We start from the raw sequence: 19,451 nt of genomic DNA, 5'->3' as shown, positions 1-19,451 counted from the left end.
TTCCAGGCAAGAGTACTGGAGTGGGATGCCATTGCCTTCTCCAATGATGATCCTAGTCATCGTTGATTATATTTTGATCCTCTGTTTTCCCACCTGTTTTCCTTTACATGTGTCATATTAAGATCTAAAGATCAGATTTCAGAAGTAATAACAAGGTAACTTGTCTAATTCTTGTACCACTTGCTTCATGAGTACATACCAACTCCCCTACTCATGTTGTATTTTCTTAAGATGACATTCAAGTATGTGAAGAAGAGATACACATTTTCTGTTGCCCTGAGAATTTGGGTTGCAGTGTAAGTGAAATGAGTTATTCCTGTAATTTTTCAGGGGAGCTGTAGGAAGTTCAAGAAGATAAGGAGAGGTTTGATGGAAGAATGGAAAAAGGAGGTATCCTTGGATCAGGAAAAGGAGGGGAGGGATTGCTCCGTGTCCCCCCATACCTTCCCACCTTTATCCTCCCTGTCCCTTTCCTTGTTCTTTGTGCAGTTATTGCTTTTGAACAATTAGCCTGAGAGAAGGAAGGAAAGCACCTGGAAGGGTTTTTTATCCTCTGAGGATGGCTTGTAGGTCCTGTGTCTTTGAGACTAGAATGAGCATCTCATGAGGTGAGTGTAGGAAGGATCAGGTTACTCTTGGAAGAGGTTTTCAGTTTTGGATTCTTTGCTCTGAGTTTTATGGATTTTCTCAACTTCTTTTTGCTTATGTTTGTTTGGAAAGGAGATGTTATATTCTTGTTTGGATTTCTTTCCTTATCTCGGGGAGAGGGAAAATAATTATCCAATTAGATTCCTTTGAGGATACAGCAAGATAATGTGAAATCATTTAATATAGGAAGTGTTCATTCGTGTTGCTGGGAAATAAGACCACTCCTGTTAAATGACACATTCTTGGAAAACTCTGGGTTCTAGAGAGGGTTACTAATACCACAGAGGTAGATCAAAATCAGGCTGGTCATCTCGAGTAGGAGGGTAAGAATGTGTGCCACTGCTTGCTGGGCCTTTGCTTTCAAGCTGGTGAGAAGGAAACTTAGTCCCAGGCTTTTCTGTGCACGCCTGCAGGCTGCAGGGTCCTTCTCCTCTGTTTGGTTTACGAAATGGAGAGAAGAGTTCAAGGGTCAAACAAAACAGGGGTAATGTGAATGATGTTAGAAAAATAACCACTGAGGTCTGTGATAAAGAGCAATTGTGTGATCTCTGTTTCCCTGTAGATTAATGATGCTTGCCTTCTCTGCTGTTGAGCTCCTGGGAGAAAAACCATTATGTCCAAACATAATTTGGTTGGGCTCTTGTAAGCTCACAAGTCAGATTTAGTAGATTTACATCTTGGCTCCATCACACACATACAAATGACTGTAGGCAATTTACTTGGCATTTTCAAGCCTCAGTTCAGTTCAGTCGCTCAGTCGTGTCCGACTCTTTGCGACCCCATGATCCGCAGCATGCCAGGCTTCCCTATCCATCACCAAGTCCTGGAGTTCACTCAGACTCACGTCCATCGAGTCAGTGATGCCATCCAGCCATCTCATCCTCTGTCGTCCCCTTCTCCTCCTGTCCCCAATCCCTCCCAGCATCAGAGTCGTTTCCAATGAGTCAACTCTTTGCATGAGGTGGCCAAAGTACTGGAGTTTCAGCTTTAGCATCATTCCTTCCAAAGAAATCCCAGGGCTGATCTCCTTCAGAATGGACTGGTTGGATCTCCTTGCAGTCCAAGGGACTCTCAAGAGTCTTCTCCAACACCACAGTTCAAAAGCATCAATTCTTCGGCACTCAGCCTTCTTCACAGTCCAACTCTCACATCCATACATGACCACAGGAAAAACCATAGCCTTCACTAGACGGACCTTTGTTGGCAAAGTAATGTGTCTGCTTTTGAATATGCTATCTAGGTTGGTCATAACTTTCCTTCCAAGGAGTAAGCGTCTTTTAATTTCATGGCTGCAGTCACCATCTGCAGTGATTTTGGAGTCCAAAAAAATAAAGTCTGACACTGTTTCCACTGTTTCCCCATCTATTTCCCATGAAGTGATAGGACAAGATGCCATGATCTTCGTTTTCTGAATGTTAAGCTTTAAGCCAACTTTTTCACTCTCCACCCTCACTTTCATCAAGAGGCTCTTTAGTTCCTCTTCACTTTCTACCATAAGGGAGGTGTCATCTGCATATCTGAGGTTACTGATGTTTCTCCCGGCAATCTTGATTCCAGCTTGTGTTTCTTCCAGCCCAGCGCTTCTCATGATGTACTCTGCATCGAAGATAAATAAGCAGGGTGACAATATACAGCCTTGACGTACTCCTTTTCCTATTTGGAACCAGTCTGTTGTTCCATGTCCAGTTCTAACTGTTGCTTCCTGACCTGCATACTAAGAAGAATAATAACGTGGAATAATGAAATAAGAAAACATGTAAATAGAGAAAGTGCTCAAAAAGCACAAACTTACCCAATTTCTTAGACTGCACACACGCTTCAGTCCCGCAGGTGGTGGTGGCACGCGGCCACTGAGCAGAAACAGTGTGTGTTTGCACGCCGCAAGCCTGGCGCCTGGCGCCGAGAGCGCGTGGGGTGGGAGGAACGGGGAGGTGCCTCTGCCTGAGTGGCAGTCAGCAGAGGCAGGTGGGGGCGGGGCTGCTAGAGAGAACTGCACGCGTCTGTGCACACGTGTATATGCCTCCAGGCCGAATGCAGAGGGGACATCTCTTTTAATGTCTTATTTAAAGCGTAGAAGCAAAGCAGGACCATGAAATCTGGGAGAGCCTAGTCATCCACTTCCTCTCCGTTGCCTTCAAACAAATTCCAACCTCAAGTCCGTTTGAGAGGGAAACACACCTATTATAATGGACCAGGAGATATGACAACTATCCAGCCTTTCCGGTTTGACCCCAAACTATCCCTGAATGTGTAATCTTCATTGTAACTGACTGTATCACACATGAAAGCCAGTCCTGCCTGAGGTTTACTCTGGACACTCATGCAGCTGGGACCTTCTCACCTGTAGGCCCTGCCAGCACTTCAACATTCTTCATCACTAGAGCAATTCTGACATGGTCATATTGCTATTTTTTATTTTTTGGCTGCGCTGGGTCTTTGTTGCTGCTTAAGGGCTTTCTCTAGTGGCCATGCTGGGGGGCTGCTCTCTAATTGTGTTGCACAGGCTTTTCATTGTGGTGGCTTCTCTTGTTGCCAAGCACGGGCTTTAGAACACGCAGGCTCAGAAGTTGTGCAAGCGTTTATTTAGTCCTCCCCCTTGCCTCATGGTGAAGGAAATGGCAACCCACTCCAGTATTCTTGCCTGGAGAATCCCATGGACAGAGGAGCCTGGCAGGCTACAGTCCACAGGGTTGCAGAGTCGGACATGACAGCGACTGAACCACCACCACCGCCACCTGCCTCGTGGAATGTGGGACCCCTAGTGGATCAGAGATCGAACTTGCATCCCCTGCATTGGCAGGTAGAGTCTTAACCACTGGATCGCCAGGAAATTCCAGAGGTTGGATTACTTGATCTCCCTTCACCCCCAAATTATTTCTGTCTTTTACAGTATGATACCTAAAGATACATATGCTGGAGTGAGCCAAAGGAGATTACTAGCCCAGTAGGAACAGAACAGGCTTTAGCAGGACAGGGTAGCTTTAGCCTCCCTAGGAACCCACTGCTGGAGTGGTTACATTCTAGTGGGTAAAGGCCAGGTTTGCTGCTAAACATTCTTCAGCATACAGGGCAGGCTCCTATAGGAAAAGATTATCCAAGCAAAGATATCAACAGTGCTGAAGTTGAGAAATCCTCTTCCAGAGTGGCAGCAACACCTCAATGATTAAGTCTGAATATTCTGAACCGCCAGAAATCATCTGGAAGTGACGGCTTTTGCACAGCTTCCTGGTGAAAACAGAGAAACTACAAGAAACTATTAACCACTCTAATGCTTCAATCAAGTATCAGCTGGACACCTACCAAGAATCACACTTTCTTTAAACTGGGAAATGAATATATGTATGCTTTATTAGGATGCTCACAAGAATGACACATTAGCACTGTCCTTCTGGTGGGACAGAGAATAATACACATCTGACCCACATCATAGCAGGAGACAGGCCCGGGTAACGGCTCTCAGAGCTGGTACAAGGGTCCACTGAAGAAATTGCCATTCAGCAAAGCGAGGATGCTTCCTTGGATTCCATCATCTCTGCTGCAGCTTCCAGTCAGTCCTTCGTGATGGGCCCAGAATCCTCCATTCCAGAACCTCCTACCATGCCTTCAAGACCTAGGTCACCTGGCCCATGTCTCATTCACCAGGGCGCCTCTGGAATTTGGCAGCACGTCTCTTTGGTATGCTGCTGCCCTGCCACCCTCAGGGGGCAAAGGTGGGAGTTGGGGGGGGAATACAACATTACCAAAAGCAAACAGCAGGGGTACATCAGCAACCGACACTTTGGGCATACACCCAACAACCTCACAGAACACATGCTTCCTCCCCAAATGATACATTACGCCCTGCAAGCAAAGGAAACCCCTCGATGATTCAGACACGTGTGCAACAATCCTGTACACCGGGAACGAGGGGTATAAGCAGACAGTTATGCCATCATGCCCTGCACAGTAGGAAGCAGGCCCCTGAAAGCTGGAACCAATTCTCTACCTCGGCTCTTCCCTGCCTTTAAGTGGTGTCATCCAGCCTGTTCCACCTGTTCTTGGCGTTAGTTCATTTTTCTAAAAGGGAGGATAAGATGGCAGAGAGGAAGGGGAGATTAGGGGAGGGGCTGACAACCTATAAAACAAGACAACAGTACAAAAATGCAAAAACCAGACTGAGCATTAAAATATTTTATAACAACAGAAGGTAGCTGGAAACACTACATGCTAACAGACAATATGATACATAACTCTGGGGGGGCTGGGGTGGAGAGGAGTCAGCTGGGAGTGTGGCTGAGGCCACCGGTTTAGACTAAGAGCCTTTCAATGGACTGCTGGATGGACTGGATCTGCTGCTTCAGTTGTGAGCCCTCTTTGATGGTGACGGAGCAGGCGATGACAGGCCTGGAGACCCCGCAGGCTCGCCCCAGAGCCTGCTTGGAGCGCACGAACACATAGGGCACGTTCTTGTCCTCACATAGCAGTGGGAGGTGCAGGATGATCTCCAAGGGCTCCGCATCTGCGGCCATCACGATGAACTCAGAGATGCCTCTGTTGAGGGTTTTGGTGGCTGTGGAGAGAAGGACATGAAGTCAACAGGTGATGGGGGCTGGGGCAGGGAAGCCACAACAAAGCAATTTCCAAGGAAAAGAAACAGGTGCAAGAAAAATGGGCAAAAATGTCCAGGACTAGGCAATTCTCTGTCCCACAGTGGCCTTGGGAAGAGATGGGGAGCCAAGCATCAAATCCCCAATGCGTTCCTCAAACTCTACATCAAACCCATCAGTTCTGTCAAAACACACTCTAAATCCTAAAAAGAGCCCTTCTTTTCCTGTCCTCTGCTACCACACTCCCCAAGCTTCACCAGCAGGAAGCAGTGCAATGCAGCACTTCTCCAGCCCTGTGACCAAGGATCAGGAGTTTCCATCCCAATCTGCCATGATCAACACTTTGGAAAGTTCACACCACACGTTAACTCACCAAGCAAGTTCAACACCCCACAGCACTGTTCAAATTCTTATCATTTTATTTAATTTATATTTTTATTTCTGGCTGTTCCGGGTCTTCCTTGCTGCTTGGGCTTTTCTCTAGATGTTATAAGCAGGGGCTACTCTCTTAGTGGTGGTGTGCGGGCTTCTCACTGCAGTGCCTTCTCTTGTTGTGCAGCACAGCCTCAATAGTCGTGGCACACAGGCTTAGATGCTCAGCTGCGTGTGGGATCTTCCCAGATCAGGGTTCTAACTGTATCTCCTGCATTGGTGAGTGGATTCTTTACCACTGAGCTACCAGTGAAACCCCCTCAAATGTTTATTCCTGACTGCTTATCTCTGTGACCCAGTGCTAGCCCACATGCCACACACGCTGCTGCTCTTAAGTCTCCATGGTGGGCCTAATCAAAAGCATCCAGCCCTCTTTCCATCTTGGAAATCTAGTCCAGACCCCAGACTGGGACAGTGCTGGTAACACTCTTTTTGGACCATCCTCTGGTTGCCTTACCCTCATTGGCTCCTTTTCGAAGCTGCTTGTAGTTACATGACTGCTGAACGAGGTCCAATAGTTTCTTGGTGAGGTGGGCATCTGCAAGAGGGTAGGCCTTCGGATTGACGTCAGCCTCGGTCTGTTGGCGGTAAATCAAAGCATGAGTCAAACTGAACCAGAAGTTGTTCCAGACAAGTCACAAAGTACTCCAACCAAAAACTGAGAGGGACAATAGGGAGCTTCCCTACTTCCCTCCCCCAAACATACACATTTAATTTACTAAATCTAAACAGGTATAATTTATAGAAACCCAGCACAATGTTCTGTTTCCTTTATATTTTAATCTTCAGTTTTCAGTAAGAATCCTGGTTTCCAAAACACCAAAGTATTTTCTCATTTACTCTACCCTGCAATTCACATAAAATGGTTTCAGAGTTGCTATACCAATACTACCTCCATCAACTATAAACCCACCAAGGTCAAAATTTCCTTTTAATCTTACACTATATCCAACTAAAACCATCCAGTCAGAGTACTATATTCAAAAGTTATTCAAACTATATTTTACCTTGTGGCTATCAATCTGATATACAATTAAGGTTCCTTTGTATTTAGTTTGCTTAAAATTCTTAAAAATACATAAAGCATTTATGTGGTTCCAAAGTCATTGTTTTGAAAACTAGTAAACTGTAGAGCCTTTCCTATGTAGACTGAGTAGGTAACCAAGCAGCAGGTAAACATCTCTTGTATTCCACCTAAAGAATGATACAATTAAACAGCACCATCCTGCAAGCCATACTAATTAGTTAATTAATCCAAACAAATTAATGGATCCAGGTATTGATTTTAATAGCTACCAACATCACACACACAAAATACCATGTGACCATTGCCTCTCTGGGCTTCCCTGGTGGCTCAAAGGTAAAGAATCCACCTGCAATGCGGGAGAGCTGGGTTCGATCCCTGGGTTGGGAAGATCCCCTCAAGAAGAGCATGGCAACCCACTCCAGTATTCTTGCCTGGAGAATCCCTAGACTGGGGAGCCTGGAGGGCTACAGTTGATCGGGTCGCAAAGAGTCGGACACGAATGAATGAGCAACTAGACACACTGCCTCTCTTAAAGAACAAACCATCTATGATCAAGCAGTCTTGGGGGGAAAAGAGGAAAGCTAGGAGAAAAGCTGATCAAGCCTTCCATCCCACTTTTTTTTGCCTGCAGTGCATGCGGAGATCCTAGTTTCCCGACCAGGGATGGAAACTGTGCCCCCTGCAGTAGAAGCGCAGAGTCTTAGCCCAGACTACTGGGGAAGTCCCAGCCTTTGATTCTAATACTACTACCAAATCCAGGTCCGGAACCCAGGTCTGGCTGCTCGAAAGCCAATTCTCCAGAGACAAGTGCTGGGAGGAAAGGAAAGGTTGCTTTATTTTGGAGGCCTGTGGCAACCAGGCGGAAAAGGCGATGGCAACCCACTCTAGTACTCTTGCCTGGAAATCCCATGGACGGAGGAGCCTTGTGGGCTGCAGTCCATGGGGTCGCTCAGAGTCGGACACGACTGAAGTGACTTAGCAGCAGCAGCAGCGGCAACCAGGGGAGAACAATACTATATATTTGATATTAACGAATTATTAAATTTGGGGGTATTGTAGTGGCATCGAAGTTGTTGAAATTTCTCATTTTACAGATGCATGCTGTAATACCTATAGATAAAATGCAACCCCATTGGATCCATTGCAAAACAACACACAGAAAACAAACTCGGTGGTGCCTCGCCTATTCCATTTCTCCTACCTTATTTTCACCTCTTGACTTTAACTTTTTTTATAAATTTCTCACTTGCTTTCCCTGTGATTCTTTTTACAAATATGTATTTTATTATATACATAACCTGGGTGCAGCCCACATTACCATTCCTGAGCACCCAGCAGTTTGCCCGAAGTGATGCGGTCTAACCCTGGGTTTGGAAGCTGGACCGTGGCACACAGCTTGCGGCACGCGGCACTGCGGTTCGAGGTGGTGACCCATGGGCAATGGCCCAGTGGATATACTCACCATATTGAGTCCACCTTGATCGTCTCCTGCCTGATCCCCCAAGAGCTTAGAAGCCTCCCGCCCCCCCGCCTCCCCCGGCTCCCCCCCGCCACTGCAGAGGAACTGGAAGTGACGTCGAGAACCAGCTCGGACCCGGAAGCCTGGTCCCACACACCAACACAACGCACGGGGTCAATCTGTCATGGTCCCAGGGTGATGAGAAATTAGGGGAAGTTCAAGATGTTTTACGAAGTGGGAAAGATCTCTAATTATTTGCTCTTCTTCATACAGCCAGGTGGCTCAGTGGTGAAGAATCCACCTGCAATGCAGGAAACTCAAGAGATGCAGGTTCAATCCCTGGGTCAGGAAGATCCCCTGGAGGAGGAAATGGCAAGCCACTGTAGTATTCTTGCCTGGAAAATCCCATGGACAGAGGAGCCTGGTGGGCTATATATACTTCATGGGGTAACAAAGAGTCCGACATGGCCAAGCGACTAACAGCGACTGAGCAAGCACATATATTCTAGAATCAGCTTTTTCAAATTCTACCAAGAAAAATAGAAAAGAAAAAGAAAAAGCCTGCTGGGACAGCATTGATTTGTAGATTTAAAGTAATCCCAATTAGGATACAACACCTTTAAGATACAGAATCTATCAAACCAGTTAAGCATATATATTTACTTGACTTTTTAGTGCTTTTAAATAAAGCTTTATAATTTCTCCAAAAGCCTTAGTATCTTTTAGATTTACTCAGATATTTCAGCTTAAGAAAATTCACACTACTCCTTAATATTTTAAGACCTTCTTTTATAAATGAATTGGCACTGAATTCTATCATTTTTTGTACGAGATGAATGAGTCAAGACTTTTCTCCTTTATAAGTTTTTCTAGTGTTGGTTGCACAAGGTTGTAAATATAAGAACACCCACTGAGTTATACACTTATTTTTTTTCTACTACACACTTGTTTTTAAAATTGATGCATAATTGACCTATGATATTATGTTAGTTCCAGGTGCCCAACACTGTTATTTGATATTTCTATACAAAATGATCACCACTGACTTACACACTTTAAAGAGAAGAACTTTATGGTATGAAATTATCTCAATAAAGCTATTGTTTAAAGTAGGTGTAGTGGCTCAGATGCCACAATTCAGGAGGCCAGGGTTCAATCCCTGGGTCAGCAAGATCGCCTGGAGAATGGGATGGCTACCCACTCTAGTATTCTTGCCTGGAGAATTCCATGGACAGAGGAGGCTGGTGGACCACAGTCCATGGAGTTGCAAAGAGTCAGACAGGACTCAGCAACTAACACTTAAAGTTTTTCCATGTTAAAAAACTTTATAGTTAAAAAAAGAAAAACAAAACTTTAGTTTTTCTTAATTATAATTAACATACAATATTAACTTTGTTTCTTTACTATTATTCAGTCCTCCTACTTCTACTTTAATTCATTTTGATTCTATTGTTTTCAGGTATTTGTTCCTCTAAGTTCCTATATTTATAAATATCACATTGCTCGTATTTTCTAGATTAATCTCATCAGAGGGGCCTTTTCAAATATTCTTCTGATTCTGTCCACCTTACAACAAGATATGTTTTCTATTTCAGTAATTTCTGCTTTTCTTTCACGTTATTTTGTCCTTTTGATCTTTTCCTAGCTTTTTAGTGCCCCCCCATCTTATGTTCCAATACTTTAGTTGTATCCTACATATTCTGATATTTGGTATTTCCATTATTGTTCAGTTCTGTTTTCAAATTTCCCTTATTCTTTTCAATTTGACCCATGAGTTCTTTATATCTTCTTTACACTTTGTTTCTAAGTCATCTGCATTTTAGTTGAGAGAATATGGTCTATATTATTATCAATCTTTATCTTCTATAATTGATGGGTGCAGTATTCACTGGTTTCACTACCACCACTAGATCAAGTTTATTCATAGTGTTATTTACACTGATGTTTTGGCTTCACAATCAATTAAACGCTACATAACTGCACATCTATTTCTTCTTGTAATTATGTCATCCTCATTTTACTTGTACTTTCTTTCCTTCGAGTGTCCCACCCCCACCCCGCCATTTTCTACTCTAGTGGTTTGGAGTTATCTTTATTTTTTTGATGGCTACTGAGAAATCACAACTTATGTTTTTAACTCATCAAAATCTAATGCTCACCAATAATGTCACAATTAAGAACCTCCTCTTAAACAGTTAAGTTCCCAGGAACACTTTAATTCCTATCACTCCTCATAAATATACTTTTTAAAATGCCAGATATTTTTTACTGTAGCTTCCAATCACCCATCTCTGGGAACTAGGATTCTCATCTCTTAATAAACATCAAAGGCATAAAAGGGGGAGACTTCAGGAGATCCACTATGATCATCCGGTCCCAGTACTTCATGGCAAACAAATGGGGAAACAGTGGAAACAGTGACAGAGTTTATTTTCTTCGGCTCCAAAATCGCTGCAGATGGTGACTGCAGCCAGCAAATTAAAAGATGCTTGCTCCTTGGAAGAAAGTGAAGTGAAAGTCACTCAGTTGTGTTCAACTCTTTGTGATCCCGTACAGTCCATGGAATTCTCTAGGCCAGAATACTGGAGTGGGTAGTCTTTTCCCTCTCCAGGGAATCTTCCCAACCCAGGTCTCCCGCATTGCAGGCAGATTCTGAAAAGCTATGACCAACCTAGACAGCATATTAAAAAGCAGAGACATTACTTTGCCAACAAAGGTCTGTCTAGTCAAAGCTATGGTTTCTCCAGTAGTCATGTATGGATATGAGGGTTGGACCATAAAGAAAGCTGACCCCCGAGGAATCAATGCTTTTGAACTGTGGTGTTGGAGAAGGCTCTTGAGAGTCCCTTGGACTGCAAGGAGATCCAACCAGTCAATCCTAAAGGAAATCAGTCCTGAATATGCATTGGAAGGACCGATGCTGAAGCTCCAATACCTTGGCCACCTGATGCAAAGAACTGACTCATTGGAAAAAACCCTGTGCTGGGAAAGATTGAAGGCAGGAGGAGAAGGGGATGACAGAGGATGAGGTGGTTGGATGGCATCACCAACTGGATGGATAAGAGTTTGAGCAAGCTCTGGAAGTTGGTGATGGACAGGAAAGCCTGGCCTGTTGCAAGTCCATGGGGTAGCAAAGAGCTGGATATGACTAAGCGACTGAACTGCACTGAAAGAGGAGTCACTTTATTGGTTTAATAAAAGTCAACAACAACGACAACAAAAGTTCCACTCAATTTTAAAGCCAAACCACGGACCTTATAAGTAGCAGCTGAAAGTTGCTTAGGGTGTATTTATCCACCTTTTAATTTTTCGAAGGGTTAATTAAATGAGTGAATGAATGAAATCTTACTGCTAGATAACTTTAACCCGTAGCTTGATGTCTTTGTTCTCCTCATACACCAGACAGCCAAAACCTGCAAGTTTTGATTTGACAACAAATAGTGCATGCTCACTCTCTCCATACCAGGCGCAAAAGCAATTAAATGCATTATTAAACTGAGACCACCTGATTCCAAAACTTCTCAAGGAACTCCGAAAAATGAGCACTAGTTTAGAAGGTTCAAGTTCTAGACTCAGCAACATACCAACCTCAAAATGGGGGTGGGGCAGCAGGGAAGATATCCATTGGGATCCAAGAACCGTTAAAAGGATTAAACCTCATTATGAAAGTCGAAATGTTTTTGCAAACTCTTCCCTCCTTACTAAGTGCCGACCAAAACTAGGTACCAAGGCACACGATCTGATTAAAAAGTTAGAGACCATCAAGAGTTTTAGATGAGCCCCGCACGTGGTGCTACCAGGACTTTTGATTTCCGAGGTTACCGCCTCGCAGGAGGAATCTTTCCTGCATTCCAGGCTGGGGTTCCTTCCCAACGCAGGCTCCAAACGCCAAGTGAAAGTGAAGTAGCTCAGTCGTGGCCGACTCTTTGCGACCCCGTGGACTGTAGCCTACCAGGCTCCTTCCTCCATGGGATTCTCCAGGCAAGAATACTGGAGTGGGTGGGCATTTCCTTCTCCAGGGGATCTTCCCGACCCAGGGATCGAACCGGGGTCTCCCGCATTGCAAGCAGATGCTTTAACCTCTGAGCCACCAGGGAAGCCCCCAAACGCCAAAGGCCCCTTTAATCCCTGGCACACGTAACTTGCGACAGGCACTAGGCGTAGACCCATGGAGATATCCTTCTCCTGAACCTCAGCAATGGGAAAGTGGAGCTGGAGAGGTTGATCCAAACCCAGGGTTCCACATCATTCTCTAGCGACCCCTCCAAAATAAAAATAAAACCAATAAAATAAAATTTTCTCATCCGACTTTCTACTCTGTCCCACGTGGGTTGGTCCCTCCCAGGCCCTCTCCGCTCACCGGAGGCATTCGGCCAGGAGCACTAACTGCTGACAGACGCTCCATCACAGAATCCGGGACTCATCTCTAGCGTTCTAACCTCGGACCAGGAGAAAAGACAGTGCTTGGGGCTACTCGGCCGTCCGAGCTCGAACCCCTCGCCGAGACGGCGAGACCGCGCATGCTCTAAGCCGACAAGCTAGTGAGAGAACAGAACCCGGAGTCTCCCACTTCCTGGCTCTTCAACCAGGCGCCCGCACTCACCATAGCTGCGGTTCAGTGGTACCGTCCCTCCTCAAGAAGCACAGGCGACGTTAGAAAAGAACTTTCCGCCTAGAAAAGTCGCAGGGAAGAAGTGGAAATGGCCGCTCGCAGCCGGAAGCGGAAATGACGTTAAAGAGGGCGGCTCTCCCCTTAAAGGGCACAAGCGCGGAACGACTTACGTTCTGAGGGAGGGACCGCCTTTGCCGTAGTTTTAGTGTCGTTTTATTACCAGTTATTGGCAGGAACAGTGAGTTCGATATCCAAAATATAATACACCAAAACAAAGAATTTTAGTGGTGTCATTCCATTGCTAGTTTATTTTGTAGCACATTTAAATTTAAACATTACTTTGCCAACAAAGGTCTGTCTAGTCAAAGCTATGGTTTCTCCAGTAGTCATGTATGGATGTGAGAGTTGGACCATAAAGAAAGCTGAGCCCCGAGGAATCGATGCTTTTGAACTGTGGTGTTGGAGAAGCCTCTTGAGAGTCCCTTGGACAGCAAGGTGATCAAACCAGTGCATCCTAAATGAGACCAGTCCTGGGTGTTCGTTGGAAGGACTGATGCTGAGGCTGAAACTCCAATACTTTGGCCACCTCATGCGAAGAGTTGACTCATTGGAAAAGACCCTGATGCTGGGAGGGATTGGGGACAGGAGGAGAAGGAGACGACAGAGGATGAGATGGCTGATTGCATCACCGACTCGATGCACATGAGTTTGAGTGAACTCCGGGAGTTGGTGATGGACAGGGAAGCCTGGCATGCTGCGATACATGGGGTCGCAGAGTCGGACACGACTGAGCGACTGAACTGAGCATTTAGCCAAGATGCATTGTGTGGTATATTGGGGTTTTCTTGCGTGTTTTTTAACTTCATTTATTTATTTATGGCTGTGCCGGGTCTTCATTACTGCACTTGGGCTTTCTCGAGTTGTGGCGAGCGGAAAGCTACTCTGTAGTTGCAGTGCGCAGGCTTCTCATTGCAGTGACTTCTCTTGTTGCAGAACATGTCCTCTGGGGCATGTGGGCTTCAGTAGTTGCAGTGCAAGAGCTTAGTTGCCCCATGACATGTGAAATCTTCCCAGACCATGGATTGTGGAATCAGTGTCTCTTGCCTTGGCAGGCAGATTCCTAACCACTGGACTCTGAGGGAAGTCCTGGGTTCTTAGAATAGTGAGATACTTTCCAAATGGTTGGTAAATAGGTGACACCCTTCTACTGTAACCCCAGGGACCACTTTTGTGTGTACATGCTCAGTTATGTCTGATTCTTTGTGACTCCTTGGACTGTAGTCCATCAGGTTCCTCTGTCCATGTGATTTTCCAGGCAAGGATTCTGGAGTGGGTTGCCATTTCCTCCTCCAGGGGATCTTCCCGACCCAGGGATCAAACGCTCATTTCTTGGGTCTCCTGCATTGATAGGCAGATTCTTTACCACTGCACCATCTGGGAAGCCCCAGGGACCACTTACAATCCAGAAATGAAGGAGTTAAAGCCTGGCCCATTCTGATTGGCTGATGACCCTGCCTGCTCTGTTATTCAGTATTTTGTACATAACCTTTGGGTGAAAGTCTTCAGGATAGCATTTATATTCCTATCAACACTGATCCTGAGTTGGGAAAGTAATCCCCCAACAAAAAATCAGGATATGCTGGGTGGTTAAACAAGAACACACATGTTCAATAGGGTGTTCATTAAGTGTTTGATATTGGATACCTGAAGGACAAATGGATGAAAGTATCCCATAGGAAGAAAGAAAGCCAACAGACTTCAGTTTCCATCCCTCCATCAACATGGGGGGAACATACTCTCTTCACTCCAGAGGGCAAGGTGTTTAAGTTCTTCCTCTTAATTCCTTTTGGGCCGTTCCCCAGTGTTGTCCTCATCTGTACTGTGGCCATGTTGGCCAGCTCTGATGTCACGTGCAGCAGCTGCAGCTAAGGCCGCAGCATCAAAAGCCTTTGTGAGGTGGCCTTAGTGACAGCAGTTCTATGAGGCAGGGGTTACCCCGCCCCGCAGTGGCTGGGTCAGCCATATCAGCCCTGCCCTCCAACTCCAGAACACCACCTGCCTGACCTAAACCGTGTCATGTTGCTGCCCCTCCTGGGTGCCTGTGCTATCGTGGGGCCCTTCCGGGGTCCTGAGTGGGAGCCAGTGCGGGGCCTGCTCTCTGAGGATCGCAGCTGCAGGGACCCTCGGTGCTGTGGCAACCTGCTTGTCCTCTGCCTCTTTCTAATCTGGCAGGTCCGGCACTACTGGCATCAGGTCACCAGGACCCACCGCAGCATGAGGAAGTTCATCAAGGTGAGGGGGTCCCACCCACCTCTTTCCCTCCACACCATGATTGTGTGTCATTTGTTACAGGGACCCTGTTCTATGCCCTGTGTACCGGAGATGGATTCAGACTGAACTCTGATGAACTCAGGAAGAGCATTTTCTTGCCTCAAAGCCAGAAGTCACCCTGGACTTCTCTCTCCCTCATGCCATGTGTTCAATCCACCTGCAAGTCCTATGGGCTTTACTTGCAAACCATATCTCAAATCTGCTAATTTCTCAAACCCTCACCACATTCTTCTGGACTGTAGGTACCACCTTCTGCGTGGTTCCTGCCTCCTTTCTCACCCAACCATGGAGCTCAGTGCTCCATGCAGCCAAGAGAATGAACTTCTTTCTGTCTCTTTTTAAAATTTTCCATCCAAGGATAATACATATATACAGATTATAAGTGTGTATTTTTATTTTTAAAAATTTTATTTATTTTAAAAGTTTATCATCTTAATTATTTAATATATATATGTATATTTTGTATACTTATATGTACATATATTGTATATTTACTTATTTTGGGCTGCATTGTGTCTTAGTTGTGGCATGCGGGATCTTTCATTGTGGTGTGCAGGCTCTTCATTGTGGTGCTTGGTTTTCTCTCTAGTTGCGATGCCTGGGCTCAAGAGCCCCCCAGGCTCAGTAGTTGTGACAAGCAGGCTTAGTTGCCCTGTGGCACAGTTCCCCCAACCAGGGATCAAACCTGAGTCCCCTGCATTGGAAGGTGGATTCTTAACCACTGGACCATCAGGGAAGTCCCAGATTATAAGTGTGTAGATCAATGAATTTTTGCAAACTGAACACATCCAGGTGCAGCATTAAATTAAGAAAACATACCACTACCAGCAGCTCAGAAGCTTGCAGACACTACTCTGCTGATTTCTAAAAGCATTAGACTGGTTTTGCCCATATGGCATCACACAGTAAATATTCCTTTGCACCTGGTTTAGGCCTAACATTATGTTCATGAGGAAGAACAAACTTTTAAAAACAGATCATAACACTTTGCCACTCAAGACTTTGCAACAACTCATGGATATACTTCCAGTCAAACTCAGAACAAAATCTAACTCCTAACCACAACTCCAAGGCTTGGAATAATCTGTTCTGCATTTCTCTCTGACCTCATCTCTTCGTGTTGTCTTCCTCACTCACTCCTTCCATTCTGACTACACGGCCTCCTAGCTGTTCTTATACAAATGACCCTGTTCCATCCTCAGGGCCTCTGCATGAATGTCTCCTCACCTACAAGTTTCTTTCTTCAGATGTCGCTTGGTTTGTCCCTTGCTTCATTCAGGTCTCCAGTCAAACATCACCTCCTCTGAGAGGATTCTCTGACAAAAGGAGCTAACCCCATCCCTACTCTTGCTTTTGTTCCCGTTAGAACACTTTTTGATACCTAACATCATGTTGTATTCTTGGTTATTGGGTCTTCCAATCTGGAAGACAGCTCCCAACAAAGACTTTCTGTCTTGTGCATGTTGGTACATCCAGCACCTAGAACAGTGCGTGGCCTGTAATAAACTCTCTATCTTTCTTTCTTGAGTATTTTCTTTTCTTTAAGTTTAATTAATTAATTAACTTTGCTGTGCTGGGTCTTGGCTGCTGCATGAGGATTTAAGAGTGGGGATTACTCTCTAGTTGTGTTGTGTGGGCTTCTCATCGTGGTGGCTTGTTTTGTTTCAGAGCACAGGCTCTAGGCACACGGGCTTCAGAAGTTGTGGCGCCCAGGCTCAGTTTCAGCTCGTGGGCTCTACAGCACAGGCTCAGCAGTTGTAGCGTAACAGCTTAGCTGTTCCTGCGGCATGTGGGATCTTCCCAGACCAGGGATCGAACCCACATCCTCTGCATTGGCAGGCAGATTCCTATCCACTGTACCGCCAGGGAAGTGTAAATAAATACTTTCTTGAATGAATATTTTCCTTAAGAGAAGTGACTCCCCATTTCCTGAACCCCAGCACCCTCATCTGGATAATGAGGATTACAACCCTGATCTGTGAGGATTAGATGAGATAATGTAAATGCAAAGATTTTTACTTCTCTGTTCTTACCTATAGGTGCCACCGCAGAAGTGGGCAGTGCCCCCCATGAGACATGACACTTGTTTCAGGCTGACCCCTGAATTCTTTCTCAGTCCTGGCAAGTTCAGGGGCCTGGATGCTCATGCCCAACAATGGGCCCGAAGAAAGAGCAGGGAATACTGGAGGAGCCTCGAGGAATCATGGACCCAATATCTGCTCTCTTGTCAGCACCCATGTCACCATTTGCTGTGGGATGCCTACACCTCTTCTGATCACATCTTTTGCACTACCTCCTTTCCAAGCACCAGTATGCTACCTCAGGACTGTTCTTGGGAAGCATGGCAGGTACCCTGGTGTTGTAGTGATAATCAGACTCACCTGATTTGCAAGCCACGGCCCCCTGCCCTGGACAGGTGCCAAAGGATGGAGCAGCTGTTGGTCCATCCCCAGGAAGAACTGGCACCACTGGAGCATACTGTCAGCATGAGATGCCACCCCACCTCCATGACCCCTCTCCCAAACCTCCCTTCAGCCCAGAGCTTGCCGTTTTGTTCCAGAGAGTTCCTACCGGTTCCTTCCAACCAACGAGTGGGAATGCCCACGTGGAAATCCTGGGGCTGCCCACAAGAGGCCTGCACACCAGGAACGGAAAACCGGACATTAAGTAGAGAGGCTAGTAGACAGACCCAGGCTCCAGGGTGGGCGAACCAGAGAGAGAGCAGAGGGGATAATGCTTGGGAAATTCAGGCATCTGGAAGGCAACTGCCAATAAACTTTGGGATGGAAGACATGGCAGAGAGTAAGGCCCTGGACTGCGGCAGCCGGAGACTAGTAATAAGTAAGACTGTTGGCGAGATCTTGACACCATGGTGGGAGAAGCAGGACCGGGTGCAAGTTGAAAGTAGAGCTGAAATTCTATGGAAGAGAAGTCCCTGGGAGGCCGGAGGCAAGAATCTTCCTGAAACCCAGGCATGTAGAGGAGAGAAAGTAGAACAGTTAAGATGTAAAATTGATGCAGAGACCCAAACACCAATGTGGGAAACTCAGGATAGGAAAACGGATAAGGATGCTATAGAGACCCAGTCTTTTGAGAACAAGAAGGAGGCCAGGGGAGAGGATAAAGGAAAGAATGAGGCCCAAGTGTTGAGGAAGCAAGGCCAAACTGGAAGTGAGAATGGTGAGGATGCCCAGCTCCCAGGTTGGGGAAAACAAGAGCAGATTACAGGTGATACTAGTATAGAAATTCAGGCAGAAGAGAGGAGAAAAGAAGACCAGAGTGGAGGTGAGAGCGCTGTGCAAATCCAGGTATCTGGGAAGGAGAACTTGGGAGAAGTGAAAAATGAGGATGGCATAGAGACCCAGGCCCTGGGGTGGGGAAAGCAGGAATGCATTCAAAATGAGAATGTTACAGAGATCCAGACACCAAGGTGGGATAAGCAGGATCAAGATGGAAGTGAGAAAGCTGGGAAGGTCCAAGTATGTAGGGCAGAGATCCAGAAACAACTAAGACATGAACTTCAAGTGGAGTGGAGTAATCAAGGCGTAAAAAGAGGTGAGGATGCTGGGGAAAGTCAGATATCTAGAAGGAACAGCCTCAAGGAGATAAGAGAGGAGGATTGGGTGGTGATCCGGGCACAGTGCTGGGGAGACCAGAAACCAGTAGCAAGCGAAATTGACAGAGAATTCAAGACACCATGTTGGGGGAGTGAGGACCAGATTGGAGGTGAACATAGAGCAGAAATTCAGGCACTGGAGAAGAGAGACGAGAGAAAGGACAGAGATGAAGATGATACAAACACCCTGGCACCAGAGGCAGAGAACCAGAGACAATTAAGAGGTGTAACTCAGGTAGAGACTCATCCATCAGGGATGAGGAACCAGGAGCAGTTTGGAGATGAGACTAGTACAGATATCCAGGCAACGGGGACGAAAAACCTGAGAGAGTTTAAAGGTGAAGATAGTAAGGAGACTCAGGAACTTAGGGAAGAAAACCAGTACCAGTTAAACAGTGAAATTAATGGAAATATTCACATACCAAAGTGGAAGAATCAGGAACACATTAGAAGCAGGGATGGTCAAAATACCCAGGCATCTGAGGCAGAGAACTGGGGAGAACTAGCAAATAAAACTGATGTAGAAACTAATTCAGCAGAATGGAAGAAAGAGGAGCAGGTTAGAGGCAAGAATGGTGCAGAAATTGAAGCTCCAGAAAAGAGAAACCAGAGAGAAGCTGGAGGTGAGGAAGGTATAGAGACCTGGACACCTGGAGGAGGAAACCAGAGTCAGTTAAGAGATGACTCTGATGAAAAGACTCATTTGTCAGACAGGAAGAACCACGAGCAGATGGGAGGTG

General features: G+C 45.8%; 2 protein-coding genes across 3 annotated transcripts in view; both read right to left on the bottom strand.

Annotated features, from left to right (window-relative positions):
• PMM1 (phosphomannomutase 1) overlaps positions 1-19,451 on the bottom strand; it is a 109,479-nt gene that overhangs the window by 74,824 nt on the left and 15,204 nt on the right. The gene's annotated exons all lie outside the window — the stretch shown is intronic.
• Positions 4,804-12,891, bottom strand: SNU13 (small nuclear ribonucleoprotein 13). Of its 2 annotated transcripts, none has more exons than XM_055566371.1 (3): positions 12,756-12,891; positions 6,124-6,244; positions 4,804-5,197 (listed from the first exon to the last, which is right to left on the bottom strand). In XM_055566371.1, the coding sequence occupies exons 1-3, from the start codon at positions 12,756-12,758 to the stop codon at positions 4,935-4,937; spliced, it is 387 nt and encodes a 128-aa protein (XP_055422346.1). In that variant the 5' UTR covers positions 12,759-12,891; the 3' UTR covers positions 4,804-4,934. The 2 variants fall into 2 exon arrangements, with proteins under 2 accessions (XP_055422346.1, XP_055422338.1); XM_055566363.1 differs by lacking the exon at positions 12,756-12,891 and adding an exon at positions 12,513-12,658.

Source organism: Bubalus kerabau, chromosome 1 (genome assembly GCF_029407905.1).
Source record: "Bubalus kerabau isolate K-KA32 ecotype Philippines breed swamp buffalo chromosome 1, PCC_UOA_SB_1v2, whole genome shotgun sequence".
In the NCBI taxonomy this organism is placed as follows: domain Eukaryota; kingdom Metazoa; phylum Chordata; class Mammalia; order Artiodactyla; family Bovidae; genus Bubalus; species Bubalus kerabau.
The sequence above is the reverse complement of the archived record's forward strand: the minus strand, read 5'-3'. Positions and strand labels throughout refer to the sequence as shown.